This window comes from Penicillium daleae (assembly GCF_028827525.1).
Source record: "Penicillium daleae strain IBT 16125 chromosome Unknown utg000006l_segment0_segment0, whole genome shotgun sequence".
Taxonomy (NCBI): Eukaryota; Fungi; Ascomycota; class Eurotiomycetes; order Eurotiales; family Aspergillaceae; genus Penicillium; species Penicillium daleae.
In genome coordinates, this window is record NW_026623154.1 from 1,040,389 (window position 1) to 1,056,717 (window position 16,329).

A 16,329-nucleotide genomic window follows, 5' to 3' on the forward strand; every position below is an offset into this window, starting at 1 on the left:
TGGTGTATAAGACCGTAGAAGAAATCGTTCGTGTATACTAATCTTAGTACCACGATTATAGAAGAGAGACGAATCAAGATAGATCATAATCGGCTAATCAGACAGAAGAATTAAGCAGTAGAAGGTTGATTTAGATAGTCTACTATACCCGGTGATTCTACTTGAGATAGAAAAGATATCAAACTTGTTTATTCTAACTAGGAAACAGAGGACAATTCGTATTTACCAGGGGGCGGCCGTTTTTGGCAACCCCTATGTTGGGTTTAGCGCCCGTCTGTCGTGGGCCCGTAGTGGTTTAGCGTCACCCTGATCAGGCATGGCTTCCAGCGCTATCCCGCAACGGGAACTGCTGCACGTCTCCGCCTTCACCACCCCCATCAACTATATAATCCCGCTGGTGCGTCGCTCGACGATGGCTCCTTCCCACGTCCTACGCTCCTCGTCAATTCGGTCCCCTAAGGTCGGACGCCACCGCTCCGACCCCTGACCCTCTCGGAGATGACCGTTCCCAAAAATGTGTGCTTCGCCCCCCACTCATGCCGCTGCGAAGGGACGCTGGCGTCCACCGACATAGTTGACATCGCGAGCGTGAATCGCTGATCTTTCCTAGAGGGTGCGAGATGACCATTGGCATGTCCTCGCCTGCCTGGATGGCCCGCCCCCGAAATTGTCTACTGGGGCGTTGGCGGTTGCCTACGTCCGCCCCATTCCAACCCTCCAAGGCGTTCCTTCATTCAAAGTTCCGCACAGGGGCCTATGGCTCATTTCCAAGTCGAGGGCGATGACGTATCGATGGGCTTGCGCCCACTCAGCGCAGCGTGAATACCAATGGCAGAATTCCCTCATGTTCTATACCTGTCCGAAGGCCCACGCAGGTGCCATGTCTCATTTTTGAGACGAAGCGAGGACTTGTCGACGCGCGTGCGGTGTCTGCACCTAATCATCTGCACCTGATCCGCGCAGCTTGAACGCCAATGGCAGAAATGCCTCATGTGTCCCAGGGTGTCCTCCGTCCGCTGTAGGCGTTCAAGCGTCCCGCTGAGTTAACTACAAATGATCACATACGAGAAGGCTGAGTAGCAGCCTGCATGACGACTCCATCGAAGTCGCTGCGAAAAGATCCGGTTGGTTGGATGATGATTATGTTACGCTTGTGACTGTAACCAGGGCGACGATGCTCCTGCACGGGATTGGGACGGCTTGGACCGGAGATTATGAGGACTCTGTGTGGCTGTAAATTGCTGGCCCCGATCACGGGAAGACCGAAGGGGTTGGTCCACAAAACCGGCCGATGAAGGCATCCATATGTCCTCGAAATCCGACGAGTGCGATCGAATCCCAAACATCCGTTCCGCGAATCTGGGATCATTTTGCATTGCCACTCATGCGGATGAGACCAGTGCCGGGCATGGAAAGGGGCCATGACGCTAAACAATGCGAATCACGACCTGACTATTCCTTGCCTATGGGTCCAGACCACTACGGATCTCCCGTTCTCGCCCCGTTTAATTATGTTGGTGCTTGCAACCTCCGTGTGGCGATGCCGAGAAGCAGCGGCCCTACTTGGCGTTCGTTCTGAGAAGTGACTTCAGATACCTTATAAGCACTTCTCACTCCCTCTCCTTTTTCTCTGTCGCAAAACAGTATACTTCATTTTTCTTCCTGAGAATCTCGACACCATGAATATCAGCCTTGATAACATTACCTTCTACTCTCAACCCCCTCCTGCAAAGCCTCCTCCATGTACCTTCCCTGTTTCCTGCTGGAAGCCATATGAGACTCCTCTTGCCTCACGAGCCCTTTCGCGTGCAATTCCACCCAGGGCGCCTTCCCCTAGGACGACGATTACCCTAGCTTCTGATGCTAGGCCAGATGTGTCCCCGCGATTTAGGGCTCCTGCGAGAGAAGACCATGATTTGCGTGCCGTTTGCAATGAATTTGATATCGAATTAGAGAGGATCGTTAGGGCGCAGAACGGCCAGGTCACGCGAGAGGCGGATCTGACCTTGTATCGCGACTCAGGGATCCCAAACGGAAATGATACCGATGGGCCTCAAGACCAGCGCACGTCTTCGGTTCCAGGTATGTCGGACTGCTTATGGAGTGCCGATCAGAGAACTTCACTAATGTTAATCTACCAGAGCATCCAGACCACTGCCCTTTCGTAGAGGCTGTTAGTGACTCAGACCCGGTTTCCATACCAGCAAAACCAGATTTGCATCATTTTGGTAGGCACGACTGTCATCTTTTTGTTTAGCTTATTCCCCTAACACACAATAGGTCCGCCCTTTGACCCAACCGAAAAGCTTGAATTGCATCGAGATAGTACTCCATTATTAGGAACCTGCTACGAGACCAACAAGGATTCTACTTCACCCGAAGTCAGCTTTCCTTATACGCGTGCATCGCCTTCACCCTCGCCGGATATTCTGGAAAGTGTACGACATCCTCAAGCTGGGCCTATCGCTGGAGTCATCATGGGGCACAAATCAGCCGTGGATGACACCAAGGCTGGGCCAGACAGTTCCGGAGACCGGGTGGAAGGCCGGGGGGATGGGATGACCACAGTGCAAAGTGTGCAGACTAGTAGCCCCTCGGTCAAAGAGGCTGGTCTGGGGAATGATGAAAGAGGCAGACTCACCGAGGAGAGTCAAGCGACTGCACTCTCCCGGTTCGGACCGCGAATTCGTCCGCTCGAGCAATCGAAAAGCCCTTTAACTCACACCCGTTCCCTTCGTCCGCAACCAAGTATCGACGCGGCCTGGTCAGAGCGATTGCCTACCGTTTCAGTGCTCATCCCAGCCCGCCGAACCGATGACTTGGTGTCAAGTACCAAGACCAATCCTCCAACTGGAGCACGATATCACAGTCGTCGGGGCGGCGGCGATAGCAGCAGTCTTAACCATGATCGGGCAACACGCGCACTGACAGAGGAAGATTCACCATTTTCAGGTGGATCCAGTTCTAAGACAAGAGGACGCCCACGGAAGAGACCGAAGAGGGCAATGGAAAGCACCTCAGCATCGACCAATGAACAATCCCCAAACCCTTCAGTGGGTGGTTTAGACGTCACCCTGGGTAAAACACAAGAGATCTTCGGACGCGGGATTCTTCGTATTCAAGCTCACGGTCCTCGGCATGTCTATTTTATGTCGTTCCTTCCAGAGGAGCCCCACCAGCCGTCTATGCCATCTACCTTTGAAGACCAGGAAGAGCATTCCCGCTCTCGGGATTCAGGCGTGTCTGCACATTGTGAAAACCGAATTGGCAACCAGCATTCAGAGCAACCCTCCCGGAAAGGGTCCCGCGCTGGGAAATCAACCGGGCGAGCCCAAGCCCTGTCTAAGGACGACCGGCTTTTGATTGAATTGAAGGAAGAGCGGAGCTTGCCGTGGAAGCGAATCGCAGAGTATTTCCCTGGAAGATCTGTAGGTTCCCTACAGGTGCGCTATTGTACACGCCTCAAGGGCAGCAAAGCTGGAAATTCTGGGGGGTCTGGGCGCAATTCCAACGTGACAAGCGGATCCTCGTACAGAGGCACATCCTGCGAGGCCGTTCAAGCCGCGGGTGCTAGGCGTAAAAACACCGAAGGTGTGGCAAGACAGCGATATGGTCCACCTCGGCGCAGGCAAATCGTGGACCGCTATTCCCCAGTTTGATTGAGCATAGTATTGTTATGTGTTAATATCATCTAAAACAGAGGCTAGTCCACCAGTGTCCAGCACCTTTAGCATGTTGGGTCGAGTTGAACGTTACCATGTTTCAAATCAACATCCATCAAACAGGTGCTGCTTCATCCTTTGTGAACGTTCTCATCCCTTACTATCCCTGCTCTCTTTAGCTAATTTATGTTGCTGCCATAGCTAGATATTCATCTATCTATGTAAGCCTACTACTATATGGAGAGGAACTAAACACATTTACAAAAGTAACTAACAGAAATAGCAAATGTAAACGGCGGACCTGTGAATTACTACATCCGGATAGTTTTGCCGTTCCCGGCTTAGCGCCCCAATACACCGTCATGTAAGCTCTCCATAAGAGAGAGGAAGAGGTAAAGGCGGTTGCAAATTTTATGTGGACTTTTCGCTGCTTCTCTGGAAGGTGTGATCTGCTGCCTGGCTGTTGGGCCGGACCGACCCGACCAGCCAATCACTTGACGTAATTCACTGTTGACAAAGTGTCGATGAATTAATACGGAGAGGTCCTGAACAGCATTATCGCTGCACTACAGGCATCAACAAAGTCATCGCTGGGGGAAGGAGACTGTAAGCAGTAAGATATATGACGCGTTCCGTTTGAAATATCGACCATATAAAAAGCAATTATATACTTGACCTATCCATACTTCTACTGGAGCAGGATGCTCGGAAATATGATAGGTAAGACCGTGCTGCAGAGCGTCGCACGACAAAATGCAGAGAATCGGGATCAGGGGCTCGTCCCAATTGACAATAGGGTATAAGGCGGTGTAGATTTGGTGTGAAATGTGGTGTAACATTTAATGTGGCCCCCGACTAGGACTGCCCCGTAAAGCGGTGATCGGAATTTTATTTTTCCTCCTGCCTTGATTTTTCTTGACCCCCTTACCTACCTAGTAAGTTACTTAAGCAGTTAAGTAGTCAGCAGCAGAGCTTCCACGGTGGTCGAATTTTTCTTGATCCCTCAAAGCAAACGTTGTCACTGTATCCGACATTGGTACCCGTACACAAAAGCAGACAATCATCGAGTATCACAGCTCAGTCCTAGCCTTTTCTTTTCTGACCCTTGTACACGAATAAACTTCTCCCCTTTCCAACAATCTTGGGCTTTTTCCTCCCAGCAATTCACCACATGGTGTGTTCCTCACCCTTGCTCGACCAGCAGCTACGAGACCATGCCACAAACTCTAAGACCGCTCGACTACGGGTGCACAGATTGGCGGATCAGTAGCCAAAGAGCCGCAGATCTGTACAGTTCTGGTACCAGGCTTTGGACGAAAGAGGATCTCGAAGACATAGAACAACAATTGCGCCAATCCTATGCGATGGAGCGATTTTCAGTCCGTCGAATCGATGGAAGCATAATCCAAATTTCCAATCCCATGTTCCAAGTACAGAATCCTATCTGGTACGTGGGTATGGTATTCTGACCCAGTTTCAGCCTGCAATCTAAGATTTCCCTAGGAAACCCCATGTCAAGTACCAAGAATATTGGCAACTTGTGAAAGCACAACCCAACGGCCCAATCGAAACTTACCTATGCTCTTACATTGTGGATTGGACCAATCAGACTGCACGAAACTTTCGAGAGCTTATAGCACAGCCTATGCAAGTCTTTGACGAGAAACACTTATTGTGGCAGAATAGCAAGACCTGCAAGGACTTGGCAGCCTTGGTCCAAGATGTACTCGGTACGAATACTGTGAAGAAAGTTCTCTGCTTCGGGCTCGGTGATTTTTGCCGCTCCGCGCCTGAATGGCTAAAAAAGCAGCACGACTCTTGGGATGAGAACTCGGAGGTGAAAAATGTGATGGGCTGCATAATCCAGCACTCGGTGGCTCTTACTATCGCTCAACTTTGTCGTGGCAATGAAACATTGCCATTACTTGCTCAGGACCCAGAGTATACAGAGGTCGCAGAAGACATCCTGGCCAAGAAGGAATTCAAAATTGTTGGGACTCACGGTGCAGGAGGATTCGCGGAAATCGACGAGAACATGTGATCCGATTTAAAAATGCAGAGTCGGCGGAAGCGGCCCGCAACAATATCGAATGGCTTAACAAGCTGGGAAACAACACGAAACTAGTCAGTCCTACTGCCGCTCGTTCTAGGTGCGGAAACCTGAACCACCATGTGCCCGGCCCACGCAGCCTCGAAGATCGGTGTGGGGCGACCCCAGGGCCGGATATTGCCGTAACCAAAAATGCACACCAGCCAGTCCCAAAAGCGTTAGTCCATACCGAGGGCGATGACGAAAGAGGCGCCCGAGAATTCAACAAGCATCGTCATCCATCAGGCTTCAGCCACCGCGCCATCTAAACTACTCCTATACATAAACACCTAGGTGCTGCTTTAGGTGCTAACCCATTCCTCCCATTCTTACCATCCTTCATGACATCGCCCATGCTTCAAAAAATTCCGCCAAAAGCAGTTGTCCAATATGGCACTCATTCAGATATCCCTGATTTGGGCCGTGTATGCGTTTGTGGTAGCTATGTTGCTTGCAGTGGCTTCTGTGTTTGTTCATATTTACCAAACTCCTCGGGATCGTTATCCATCTGTGACTTTTACATGCGTCATCGCGATCACCAGTCTTCTTGCGACGGTGCTTATTCTGCCGGTGGATGTGGCGCTTGTTTCATCGACAACCTCGTCCAAGCTTGGCCGGCGGAAAGACTGGGCCACACAGGATGAGGTTGACAAAATAACCTCCTCCTTGACAGTTGTGTATTATTTCCTGTATTCGTTGGATGCAGTGCTTTGTCTCCTGGGAATTCCATTTGCATATTTCTGGTATGATGGATATGATGAGCTTGCGACAGAAACAGGTCAGCAAACGGTTGGGCAGCGGCTTTGGGGCGCCCTCAAGTACACCATGTCATTCGTTACTATTGCGATTATCCTGTTCGTTGTCGGATTTTTCGTCCCACTGTCGAGGAACAAGAATGGCGTGGAGCTGGATTACTTCAAGAAACTATTGATTGAGAATCGTGAGCATTCGCAACCTCCCCTAGGATTCTTGGGGCCGCAAAGCTGATACAAATTGATGCAGATGGGGAACGTGCTCTGAGTTTTGCCCTTGGGGTGCTGATGACCATCGGAATCTGCCTCTATGTCCTATATACCTCCTCGGGTCTCGCTTTCTTCCCAATCAGCTTGATCAAGACCGCCCCATCAATCTCCAACCCGCGCTTGCGAGCCAGTACGGCAGTACATCTCGAGACAAATCGTGAGCGGCAACGTCAGCTGGAAGGCCGTTGCGGAGGGAACCCCGATCTCCTATCGTCCAATGATCGCAGGGAGCTCGATACTCTTGCACGGGAGGAGAGGACGCTTATTCAGCGACAACACCTGGTAGAAGAAGCTCAGGGCGAAGGTTGGAGCTGCTTGGTGAGGGCATGGTTCAAGATCGAAGCGATTTGCTGTCCCTTCAAGCTCCTGGGTGGCGTTCTACTACTTTTGGTCGCGTCCATTACATGGGTATCTATGCTTTTGACTTCAGTTGACAAAGCAAAAAACTCGATCTGCAAGATCCTTTGTGGATATATCCTCGGACACGTCAATTTTTTTAATCCCGTTAACTGGGCTCTTGTCCAATCCGCCAACATCTTTCCCGTTGACTATGCTATTTTCACCGTGCTTGTGCTTTTTTTCTTCTGCAGTTCTATTGCCGGGATTGCTGCAGTGGGAATCCGCTTCTTATGGATCAGAATCTTCCAAATCCGACAGGGGCACACGTCTCCCCAGGCTCTACTCCTAGCGACCGCTATGTTGATGCTGATCATCTTAGCGTTGAATTATTCCATTTCGATGGTAGTTGCTCCGCAGTACGCAACATTCGGGCCACAAACTTTCTGTGATCATGCTCCTGGGCCGCCGCTGGACCAGCCGGGCTGCTCAAACAACAAAGATATTATCAAACCATGCTCGGAACTGGCAGACAGCCCCGCAGCACAGCGAGTCTGCACACCCAGTATTGGCAGCACCTTCCTTAATCGCGTCACTCTGAATTTTCCTTTCTTCGGCGCCGTGTTCTTTTGGGCCCAATTCCTCTTTCTCGGTAGGGAATCTTTTCCTTTAAATAGCCATGTCCTAGTCAAATGGTTATCGAGCTAACGATGTATCAATAAAATAGGCTTTTCTCTTGTCACCTTTCTCACGTCTCTGTTTCGCTCCCCGAATTTGGGCGAGAGGCAGCTCGACGAAGATGCCGAGGAGCATGAGGAGGAAGGATTATTGGCTAGCACTAGAAGACGCTTTAATGCCAACTGGCAGGACATCACTGGCAGGGCGAGCGGGAATGGCTCTGATGGCTGACCCGATACACCGTTCATATTCCAAAGGATTCATGTCATTGCAAAGTGGAAATTAACTATCTAGTAAACTCGCAGACGCCGCAGAGCATTTATCTATGAGCAAATCCCAGCAGCGGTAAGTCAGTCCTGTTAATCAAGGGCCTCTACTCCAGAATCGACCGATTCAGAAACGATCACATAGTTAAGAACATGCGGCTGCGAAACATCCAGGCACTCAGTAATACAAGAGAAAAGGGAAAAAGGTCACCCACACGCTCCCTACCTCTAACGACAAAGTTGCGTATTACGTAGACTTAACAGTCTGCATGAATAAGCCTGCGCTGCCATACAAACTTAGTGACGAACACCGAGACCATATTTCGCCCTGATTTCTTTACTTATGGACGAATATGTCGGTAAGTGACTGTCTCAGTTTGTGTTTGAATATACAGAGATCGCCTTGATGACCGGTCGCCTAGTATTCTCAAAATCAAAGACCTGAGCATGATCCAACTGTTCGTACCACAGCAGCTCAAGCCCGTATCCAACCCAGGGCCTGTTTTTCCATGTTCGGACTGTTTCTTTGTCAATTGTCCAGCCTTCAGCTGTTGAACCCATCAAGTACTGCCCCACTGTTTCGGCATCCACAATCAAATCCTTACCACTTAAAACCACTGTAACATTTCTACCCTCCTGTTGTTTTTCTCTGACCTTTATCCCGAGGTCCTCCTTCCAAATGATGTTGTCAACCCAGGAAAACCTCTTTGCCAATGTATGCGCAACTCCTATGTCTTTACTTCCGAAATACCACAGTTGGTATTCATTGGCTCGTGCTGGCCGGCGGGCTATGAAATTGTATGCCACGTCAGGCAGGTGGAGGAGAAACGAGACCGGATCAATAAAGACCGTAGGTCCAATGAGCGGAGTAGAACGATCGGACTTAAGGAGGTGTGCAGCGATTATGGAACCATAAGAATGAGACACAAGCACGAATCTGCTCCACCCATGATACCGTATGATCTCCATGATCTCACATATCATCACATCCTTTTCCAGAGCCGGATGAGTTATCCGAGAACTTATCGGCATGATCTCAAGTGCGATGATCCCAACCTCACTATCGTTGGTGGCCCCGGTCCCTAGTTCACTGTTGAGATCTCGGAGGAAACTCGTGTAAGGGTACAGCCCAATTCCGATACCATGTATGAATAGTACGGGGAGCCGTTTCTTGGATGTATGCCGTCGATGCCAGTATGTGAGATGCCGCGCCGGCGATCGGTAGGTCGTGAGTATCGTGAGAGGGCGACATGGAAAGACGGTAAAGAATCGCAAGAGCGTGTTGCGATGGAAATGGAATCCACTATACAACATCTTGCAGTACATTATTGTGTCAACCACAAAGACGCACTAGGTGAATTTGAACGTCAGTCTGATAGGGTCAATCACACAGGGTGGAGAGAGAGATAACTAACAGCGTACCACAACAGACTACGATGTGAGCCGCCTGCTTCATTTAGAAGTTGTCCTAGGCTTTTCACACCCATCCTTCCTGGTGACAGTTTTCGTCCAATCATCTTCTCAATTTCTGTTGTATAGGTCTCGATTTCCTCCTCATTCTGCTGGCCCTGCTCCCGCGTATATCCAGGTCCAAAGAATGCCCATCTGATAAAATCTTTCACGTTATCGCGCTTGATGCATTCACCTTCTGAGACCATAAGCCACCGACTTAAATATTTCTCCGGATTTGGCACATTCGTATGACAATTCCTAAACAATTTCTCTCTGCACTCTGCAGATATAGATCCGTGGTTGATAGAAGGATAGCGGAGAGCGTAATTGAGCGGTATGGAGACAGTGGTGAAAAAGACTGCCTCTGCAGTGAGCCAGATTTGGATAGGGTAGGGTATGCGTTCGAGATAAACTGGTAGATGAAAGAATTGAACGAGGAGTAATTGAACGCAGTATAACGTGCTGATAGGTGCAATGTTGTGAAGGAACAGGATGCAAGCCCGAATAAAGAAGTACTCCGCAGGAGATGTTCCGATCATAGTGATATTTTTGAGTTAAGCAAATCAAAGGAATATAGAGTAAGATATTTGTAGTAACTGCACCGGAAGGTGTAGGGCGACTGCAAAGGGCACAGCTATAAATATAGGGTCGATTGTTGGATTAGGTATAGCTTCCCAACAAACTTCTTTTTGGTCTTCAGAACCCTCTGTTAGATCTAGCAAACAGAAGCATACTGACGTGTGCTGGCATGTGATTACATGCATATGATGTAATAAACGTAGGTGTTCCCGGATATTCCGGACTTTGTATTAGGATTTCATTCGACATGCTCAGAAGTTGTATTGTGGGGTTACATCCGATAAAGGTCTAGGTCCAGCGTGATTTCTCACATCGGCTGGTAACTGGACTGAGCTTCCAATACCACGGCAGAATTGTGCGGTCACCTTTTTGGATCGCACAGAGCGGATCATCAGATTCTGGGCAGGAATTGATCTGAAACTGCGTCGCGGTGCTTCAACCGCCTGCCGCACCACATTTGGAGCGACTGCAATCCTGGAGCACCCAAACATTTTCACTAGTCAAATTTAGCTCAACATTCAAAAGACCACGATTTTTTTATCAGAAAAAGAGTGGCCCTCTGCGTGTTCAAAAATGGAAAACTCCTTTTTGCACATTTATACGGTCTTAAGTTCTTTAAATGCCCTTTAAGTCTGGTTGCGCGCGCGCATCTAAACAGACACATGAGGGCATCGCTAGTCCCAATCGGGTTAGTCAGGTTCCCCGGCAGAATCAGTCACCGCCCTCCGAGTCCATGCATCTGTCCTATGCGTCACACACTGCGAGGTGACGTGATGGGACTACCGCAGTGGCTTTCTATTCAGTAGTGCTTGGCGTGCAGGAAATAGTTGTCGATGCCAGCTATACACTCCTTGGCGTGACAAGGCTCTCTGCGGACACTAAGTGGGGCTGAATCGAGGCATGCCGCACCCCAATAACATCCGTTTGGCACGCTCTTGAAGGCTATTCTACCGATTCTACCGTAAGCTATTTAAAGCCTTCACTTCCCCAGATATCCGACACTTGAAGCAAGGAGGCTTCCTACGCAGTGTTTGACGACTCCTATTCCACGTTCATATCGAGCACAATGCCTAACTATCTGGTTAGTAGCTGCATCCCTTAAAAAATCGTGTCCGTTAGGCTCATGCAATCTTTTCAACAACCTACCGACAGGTTGAATGCTACGCAGGCGTACCACCACAGAACGTCAATCAGTACGTCTTCCAATCCACCAGACTGGTGAATTGCCGATTAACTGTCTCTTTTGTTTTGTAGGGTCAAAGAATTCGTTCGAGCCAATGGAGGCAATATTCTCGATGATTTTGAGAGCTTCAATGGATTTTCGTGAGTGCCTAGTACCCAGAGTGATCCACGCATATCACAGTACTAAGCTTCCCCTGGCACCTGCAGTGTTGAGATTCCCAAGGATTTCGTGACCCATCTGAAATCTCATGAGCACGTAGAAGATGTTGAATTTGATGTCCTCGCGACCGATATTTTATCTTCCAAGGAAGAAGAAGCGGCTCCTCCCGAGCCAGATGATGTTCTATCACTGGAGCGAAAGCGCCTCATTCGACACCTTGGCCTCGAAAATACATCAGCTGGGCAGCCATCCCGTGCAGCGAATCCCGTACCGTCCTTGTTTTTCATCGAATCTGCCCCTTGTTCTACACGTGGCGCGAAAGCGCTAATGCTCTGCGACCCGAGGGCGACAGGTTACTAATCCATGCCGCTCCACTTGGGCCACATCTCAAACCAACCAACCTGTTTTCCGCTTAGAATAGGACGATTTTCAGGAAAATTGTTTGTCCGAAACGACGGTGTGACAAAGTCAATGCTCTGTCACCTGACACGCTGGTCGAACACCTTAATAGGGGGTATATAATACGGCTACCATTCCTCCTTGCCTCGCCTTAGCTACAACCTTTTGCTTCATTTCTAATTTCATCATATTGGACAAAGCAGCCTGTGCCTGCCATGACTACCAGTGACCTCGCATACTCTGTTAACCAAGAAATTGCAGATTTCTTCGACAAGACGACAGCCACTCGCTCAGCCTGTGACGCCTTTGCGAGTGAGCATGTTGGTGGAAACATCGTTCCAGTGGCCGTTCAGGGTGTGTGCAGCTATACCGTCTATGCGGGGAATAATGCCGAATTCGTCGTGCAATTTCGCCTTGCGTCTCTCCAACTAAGTATGGAGATTGCGAAACTTGCTCGGAGCATCTACAGTCACTTTGCACCTCAAGTGACTTTTATGGGACATATTGGAGAAGCCACAGAGAGCAAAGAAGCCCTTTCCATCTACATCATGAGTCGACTCCGAGGCATTAGTTACTTGGATTTTATCCTGGCACATAACAGTCAAGTGCCCGAAAACTCGCCCGAGTTTTCTTCATGGCGCAAGAATCTTGTAATTGACATTGCGAAGTATGCTTAGCGTTCTCGTTACAAATACACCGAATTGCTAATTAGACGCCATGTTAGATTCTTTGCCCTTTCGTGGAAACGTCCTCAAGATGTTGGTCAAACATACCGCGACGACTTGTACAGTCGATACAAAAATGAGCTGAATTTGTTGCTTGCTTCTCTCCCAGATCGCTTCCACCCATTAATTCAGGAGTCTCTCAACTCATTACCCACCATTTTTTCTCTTCCCATGGTCCTAGTTCACAAAGACTTTGGTGTCTGCAATATTATTGTGAACGAAATGTCTTGCAATCTAGTTGGGGTTGTGGATTGGGCCGAAGCAGAGATTGCACTATTTGGCTTGAATCTCTTTTCTCACCAGCGACTGATAAGTAAGGTCCATCTCAAGAAAGGCTGGGTCCGGTATGACGATTACGTCATTTTGGAGGATATATTCTGGAGCACATTCAGAGTTGAAGCTGGAGGGTTAGGCAATGACACAATCAGAGTTATCAAAGCAGCAAGAATTGTAGGACTACTGCTATCTCGTGGCTTCACAAGTCGTCTCGCGAATATGCCGGAGCCAGTACCCATTCGGGATGATGAAAGTGGAGCATATAACATGCGTGATCTGGATGGGCTGTTGATAAATCCAGCTACAAGGTTTACGGATTTAGCATAGACGATAGGCACTGGAATACGATGGAAAATTTGGGATAGGAGATTCAATAACCAACAAAAGGGAGCAATACTAAAACAAATCAAATAACCCCAACCACAGCAAGAGCGGCCTTCAGATCGTCGACATTTTCCAGTTTAGGAAGAGGCTTCCCTGCATTGAAGACTTTGTGATTGCCTGAGGTCATAACTGCATGAGTTTCATTTGCAGAGCAAACGCGTGGCCTACGACCGCTCGCCTCGAATTTCCAGCCTGTGATACGCGTCGGTACAGTGTTCTTGACAAAGGCCGATTCCAGCATGACAGTTCCTTGGTCGAGAATGAGTTCCGACATGGAGCCATCACTGCACCCAAGAACTTGGAGACCAATGAGACTTGTAAGATTCTTCTTGACAATGTAGTTAATGAACTCGTCAAAAAACCCCGGGTCAACGCAAGACAGGTCAGGAAGAGGCCCGTCCTGTAGCTCATAAGCGCATAGCCCGTCCTTAGTTAGGGCGAAGATATGCCCGTGGACTCGGGAGGGATCAATCTTGTCAATATCGGTAACTTTAGTCCAGCGAAGGGGAGGGCTTTCGAAGTTGGACCCAAGCATGACGGTGTTCTTGGGAATCTTGAAGTGGCCGTGGATCAAGTGAATCCCAAGAACCTTGTCGGCATTGTGACGGACGAACATTTCCGCCAGGTCTGTGATATGCTCTTCAGAAACGGGGGGCTGGTCGGAGTCATCAAGAAGCGTGTTGTACCTGTAGGGCGTCAGCTACTGGGTCCTTTACAAATAGGACGGATGCTAATGGACGATAAGATGGAATTCGTACAGTGCACCACTTACCCGGAAATCCTGGGTCTCCAGAGCCATATCAAGTCCAGGAAGAACGGAATATTTCGCAACTCGTGTCGCCATTCTGCCTGTTTAGAAGCCTTACAGCAGGGGGTTTAATGAAAATTATATAAGCCACCGAAAAGAAAATGGTTGAAGGGCATCGAGTTAAAGAAACGACCTAGGCATCCACTCGATATTTATCCTCTCGAGGAAACAAATGGGTCCTGGGCCAGGAGCTAGGCTCAAAATGCGGCTCTGTTCATTTTCAAACCTGCTGACGTGTTTTCGGCTTGCAAGTGAGAGTCTGTGGAGGAATGTGACTTAAAATCTCCTTAGCGCTGTGATATCTTATGCACTAGCGTGTGTCCATCCGTCTCCGGTGGGAACTCATGCATGCAATATTCACCATTTGGGTGAGGATTAACTCGTATTTTTTTTTCTTTCGCAGCCTACCGCGCAATATCGTTCATGTGGGTCAAAAACTATTTAGTTGGAGAGGGGAACCCTGTCTCTGACTGACATTTACTGGGTCTGTGCATAGAATCCGAGAGGAAAAACAGACGAATAGATGAGGTGCATTTTACGGACAAGGGGGCCACGGGCAAAATACCTAACTTTCGAGTAACATTGACCAGAGCGGGGTTCGTCGCGCACGTCCAATAGGGGGAGCTGTATTACTGACTGCCACACTACGAAGATATGCGCACATGAGACATGTACTCTGGGCATATCACCAAGATTTAGAGGCAGCCTCAAGTACAAAATGTGAGCAATTGACTCTCTCCTATCTCTTCACCGCAATTTAAATAACGTAATGATAATCTTGAGTTTCTCGTGACTCCGGTGTATCCTTTGCTGTAGTCTCCACATGCTAATCTATGTTCTCTTCTTATTGTTGAACGTGTCCATGCGAAAGTAAGACGTTCATACCGCGTTCCGGGGCTCGGAAAAGGTAGAATGAAACTGCCGCTTTTCTTAGGCTTATTGTAGTAATCTGGAGCTATGCATCATGTGAGTAGAGTATCATGATTCATGACGGACTAAACAAGATACGTACCGTCGCAATTTGGGTCTGCAGTTCGGGCTTTATATAGGCAATGATTATCAAGCCTAATAAAACAAGTAATAACCCCATTGAGCTAATAGAAGCTACCCACAAAGCTCGTTGGTGCCTTGCAGTTGTGAGGTCTGGACTTCGTGGACTTCGCCAAAACAATTTGAACGTACTTATTTCCATACGCCATGGCTTCATGCAAATGACCCAGGCTCGAATAATTTGGGCATGAACGAAGCTGAGACTAGCCAAGCTCAAGATCATATATGAAGAAATGAAGATTTTGTGATGCTCCTGTATTTTAGGTCAAATAAGCACGCACGGTAGGGAAGGAATTATCTGTTGAATCGCACCGGAAAAAACAGGGAAAGTGATAGGGTAGTAACTGCTCCCATCAATAATATTGCAGATATCATATGGGTTAATGAGGATTGCAAAGTAGAAACAGATAGGTACTGGAGAGGTCAGTGTCGCTCTTCTTCTATTCAAGTGCCCTTACCTCATTTAAGTTGAGTAAAAGAAATACACTGCCAATTTCCTGCTGTAGTATTGGCCAAGACAGGCCTAGAATAGAGTTAGGCACGATGGGGATTGAGAAGGGGGACGTTGTATTTTTCACCTTTCGTCCACTTCAATTCAAACAGTAGGAGCGGAATAGACGCGATCAGACCCAAAAACGCGGCACCGCCTATAATAAGTTGGCTGGAGATGAGAAATTCACTGCTCAATCTTGGGAGACTAAAAGCCTTGATAGAGAAGAGCCAGAGAAGAAGACTTGTTCCACAGCAGAAAGAAGCTATTGCGGATGTAGCCAGTTGAAAAACCACCTCAGAATACATCTTTTCTTGAATTTTTGATATTTGCTCCCAGACAAATAAACCGTTATATTCGTGTTTTGAGAAGACAAAACCGTACCTTTACTTTTCCTGAGCTTGGCTACCGTAGGGTTTTATACATTTCTAGGCTTGCATTAACCACTTTGACTCTGTTTTATCTAACCAAAGAGCTACCCAGGAGGAACAGGACGATAGGATGGGTTACCTGTTGCGGAGCAAGGTGTTTTGGGGCAAAATGTCTAGGCTTCGAGGAAACTTGACTAGAGCGAACGCAAGATCTGCCTAGTATTCTGCCCCCTGCTCAATATGCATGCACCACTTACCTCAGTCATTTTGCCATGATTTTGAGGAAGTTCTGACCATCAATCTCGGTCATGTCATGAACTATCCTCTCTTGCTTGACACCGCATTGTTGTTGACTGTTCCTACTCCTGCAGGCTTATGTAAGTCAGAGCAAACAGATACA

General features: G+C 48.4%; 7 protein-coding genes across 7 annotated transcripts; 5 read left to right on the plus strand and 2 right to left on the minus strand.

Annotated features, from left to right (window-relative positions):
• Nucleotides 1-1,679: 1,679 nt before the first annotated feature.
• On the plus strand, nt 1,680-3,659 carry N7458_006109 (SANT/Myb-like DNA-binding domain-containing protein; the record flags this gene model as incomplete). The annotated part of the gene is made up of 2 exons (XM_056909491.1): nt 1,680-2,082; nt 2,281-3,659. The coding sequence occupies 2 exons, from the start codon at nt 1,680-1,682 to the stop codon at nt 3,657-3,659; spliced, it is 1,782 nt and encodes a 593-aa protein (XP_056765195.1).
• A 1,167-nt stretch (nt 3,660-4,826) lies between these two features.
• On the plus strand, nt 4,827-5,703 carry N7458_006110 (uncharacterized protein; the record flags this gene model as incomplete). Its single annotated transcript, XM_056909492.1, has 2 exons — nt 4,827-5,109; nt 5,166-5,703. Exons 1-2 carry the CDS (start codon nt 4,877-4,879, stop codon nt 5,701-5,703), a joined length of 771 nt encoding a protein of 256 aa, XP_056765196.1. The 5' UTR covers nt 4,827-4,876.
• A 438-nt stretch (nt 5,704-6,141) lies between these two features.
• Nucleotides 6,142-8,018, plus strand: N7458_006111 (uncharacterized protein; the record flags this gene model as incomplete). The annotated part of the gene is made up of 3 exons (XM_056909493.1): nt 6,142-6,691; nt 6,754-7,761; nt 7,837-8,018. 3 exons carry the CDS (start codon nt 6,142-6,144, stop codon nt 8,016-8,018), a joined length of 1,740 nt encoding a protein of 579 aa, XP_056765197.1.
• A 407-nt stretch (nt 8,019-8,425) lies between these two features.
• Nucleotides 8,426-10,044, minus strand: N7458_006112 (uncharacterized protein; the record flags this gene model as incomplete). The annotated part of the gene is made up of 2 exons (XM_056909494.1): nt 8,426-9,403; nt 9,469-10,044. The coding sequence occupies 2 exons, from the start codon at nt 10,042-10,044 to the stop codon at nt 8,426-8,428; spliced, it is 1,554 nt and encodes a 517-aa protein (XP_056765198.1).
• A 1,106-nt stretch (nt 10,045-11,150) lies between these two features.
• On the plus strand, nt 11,151-11,786 carry N7458_006113 (uncharacterized protein; the record flags this gene model as incomplete). Its single annotated transcript, XM_056909495.1, has 4 exons — nt 11,151-11,165; nt 11,237-11,277; nt 11,339-11,407; nt 11,474-11,786. The coding sequence occupies 4 exons, from the start codon at nt 11,151-11,153 to the stop codon at nt 11,784-11,786; spliced, it is 438 nt and encodes a 145-aa protein (XP_056765199.1).
• A 254-nt stretch (nt 11,787-12,040) lies between these two features.
• N7458_006114 (uncharacterized protein) lies at nt 12,041-13,153 on the plus strand (the record flags this gene model as incomplete). Its single annotated transcript, XM_056909496.1, has 2 exons — nt 12,041-12,492; nt 12,550-13,153. The coding sequence occupies 2 exons, from the start codon at nt 12,041-12,043 to the stop codon at nt 13,151-13,153; spliced, it is 1,056 nt and encodes a 351-aa protein (XP_056765200.1).
• Nucleotides 13,154-13,232: 79 nt separating this feature from the next.
• Nucleotides 13,233-14,054, minus strand: N7458_006115 (uncharacterized protein; the record flags this gene model as incomplete). The annotated part of the gene is made up of 2 exons (XM_056909497.1): nt 13,233-13,896; nt 13,969-14,054. 2 exons carry the CDS (start codon nt 14,052-14,054, stop codon nt 13,233-13,235), a joined length of 750 nt encoding a protein of 249 aa, XP_056765201.1.
• Between the last annotated feature and the right edge of the window lie 2,275 nt (nt 14,055-16,329).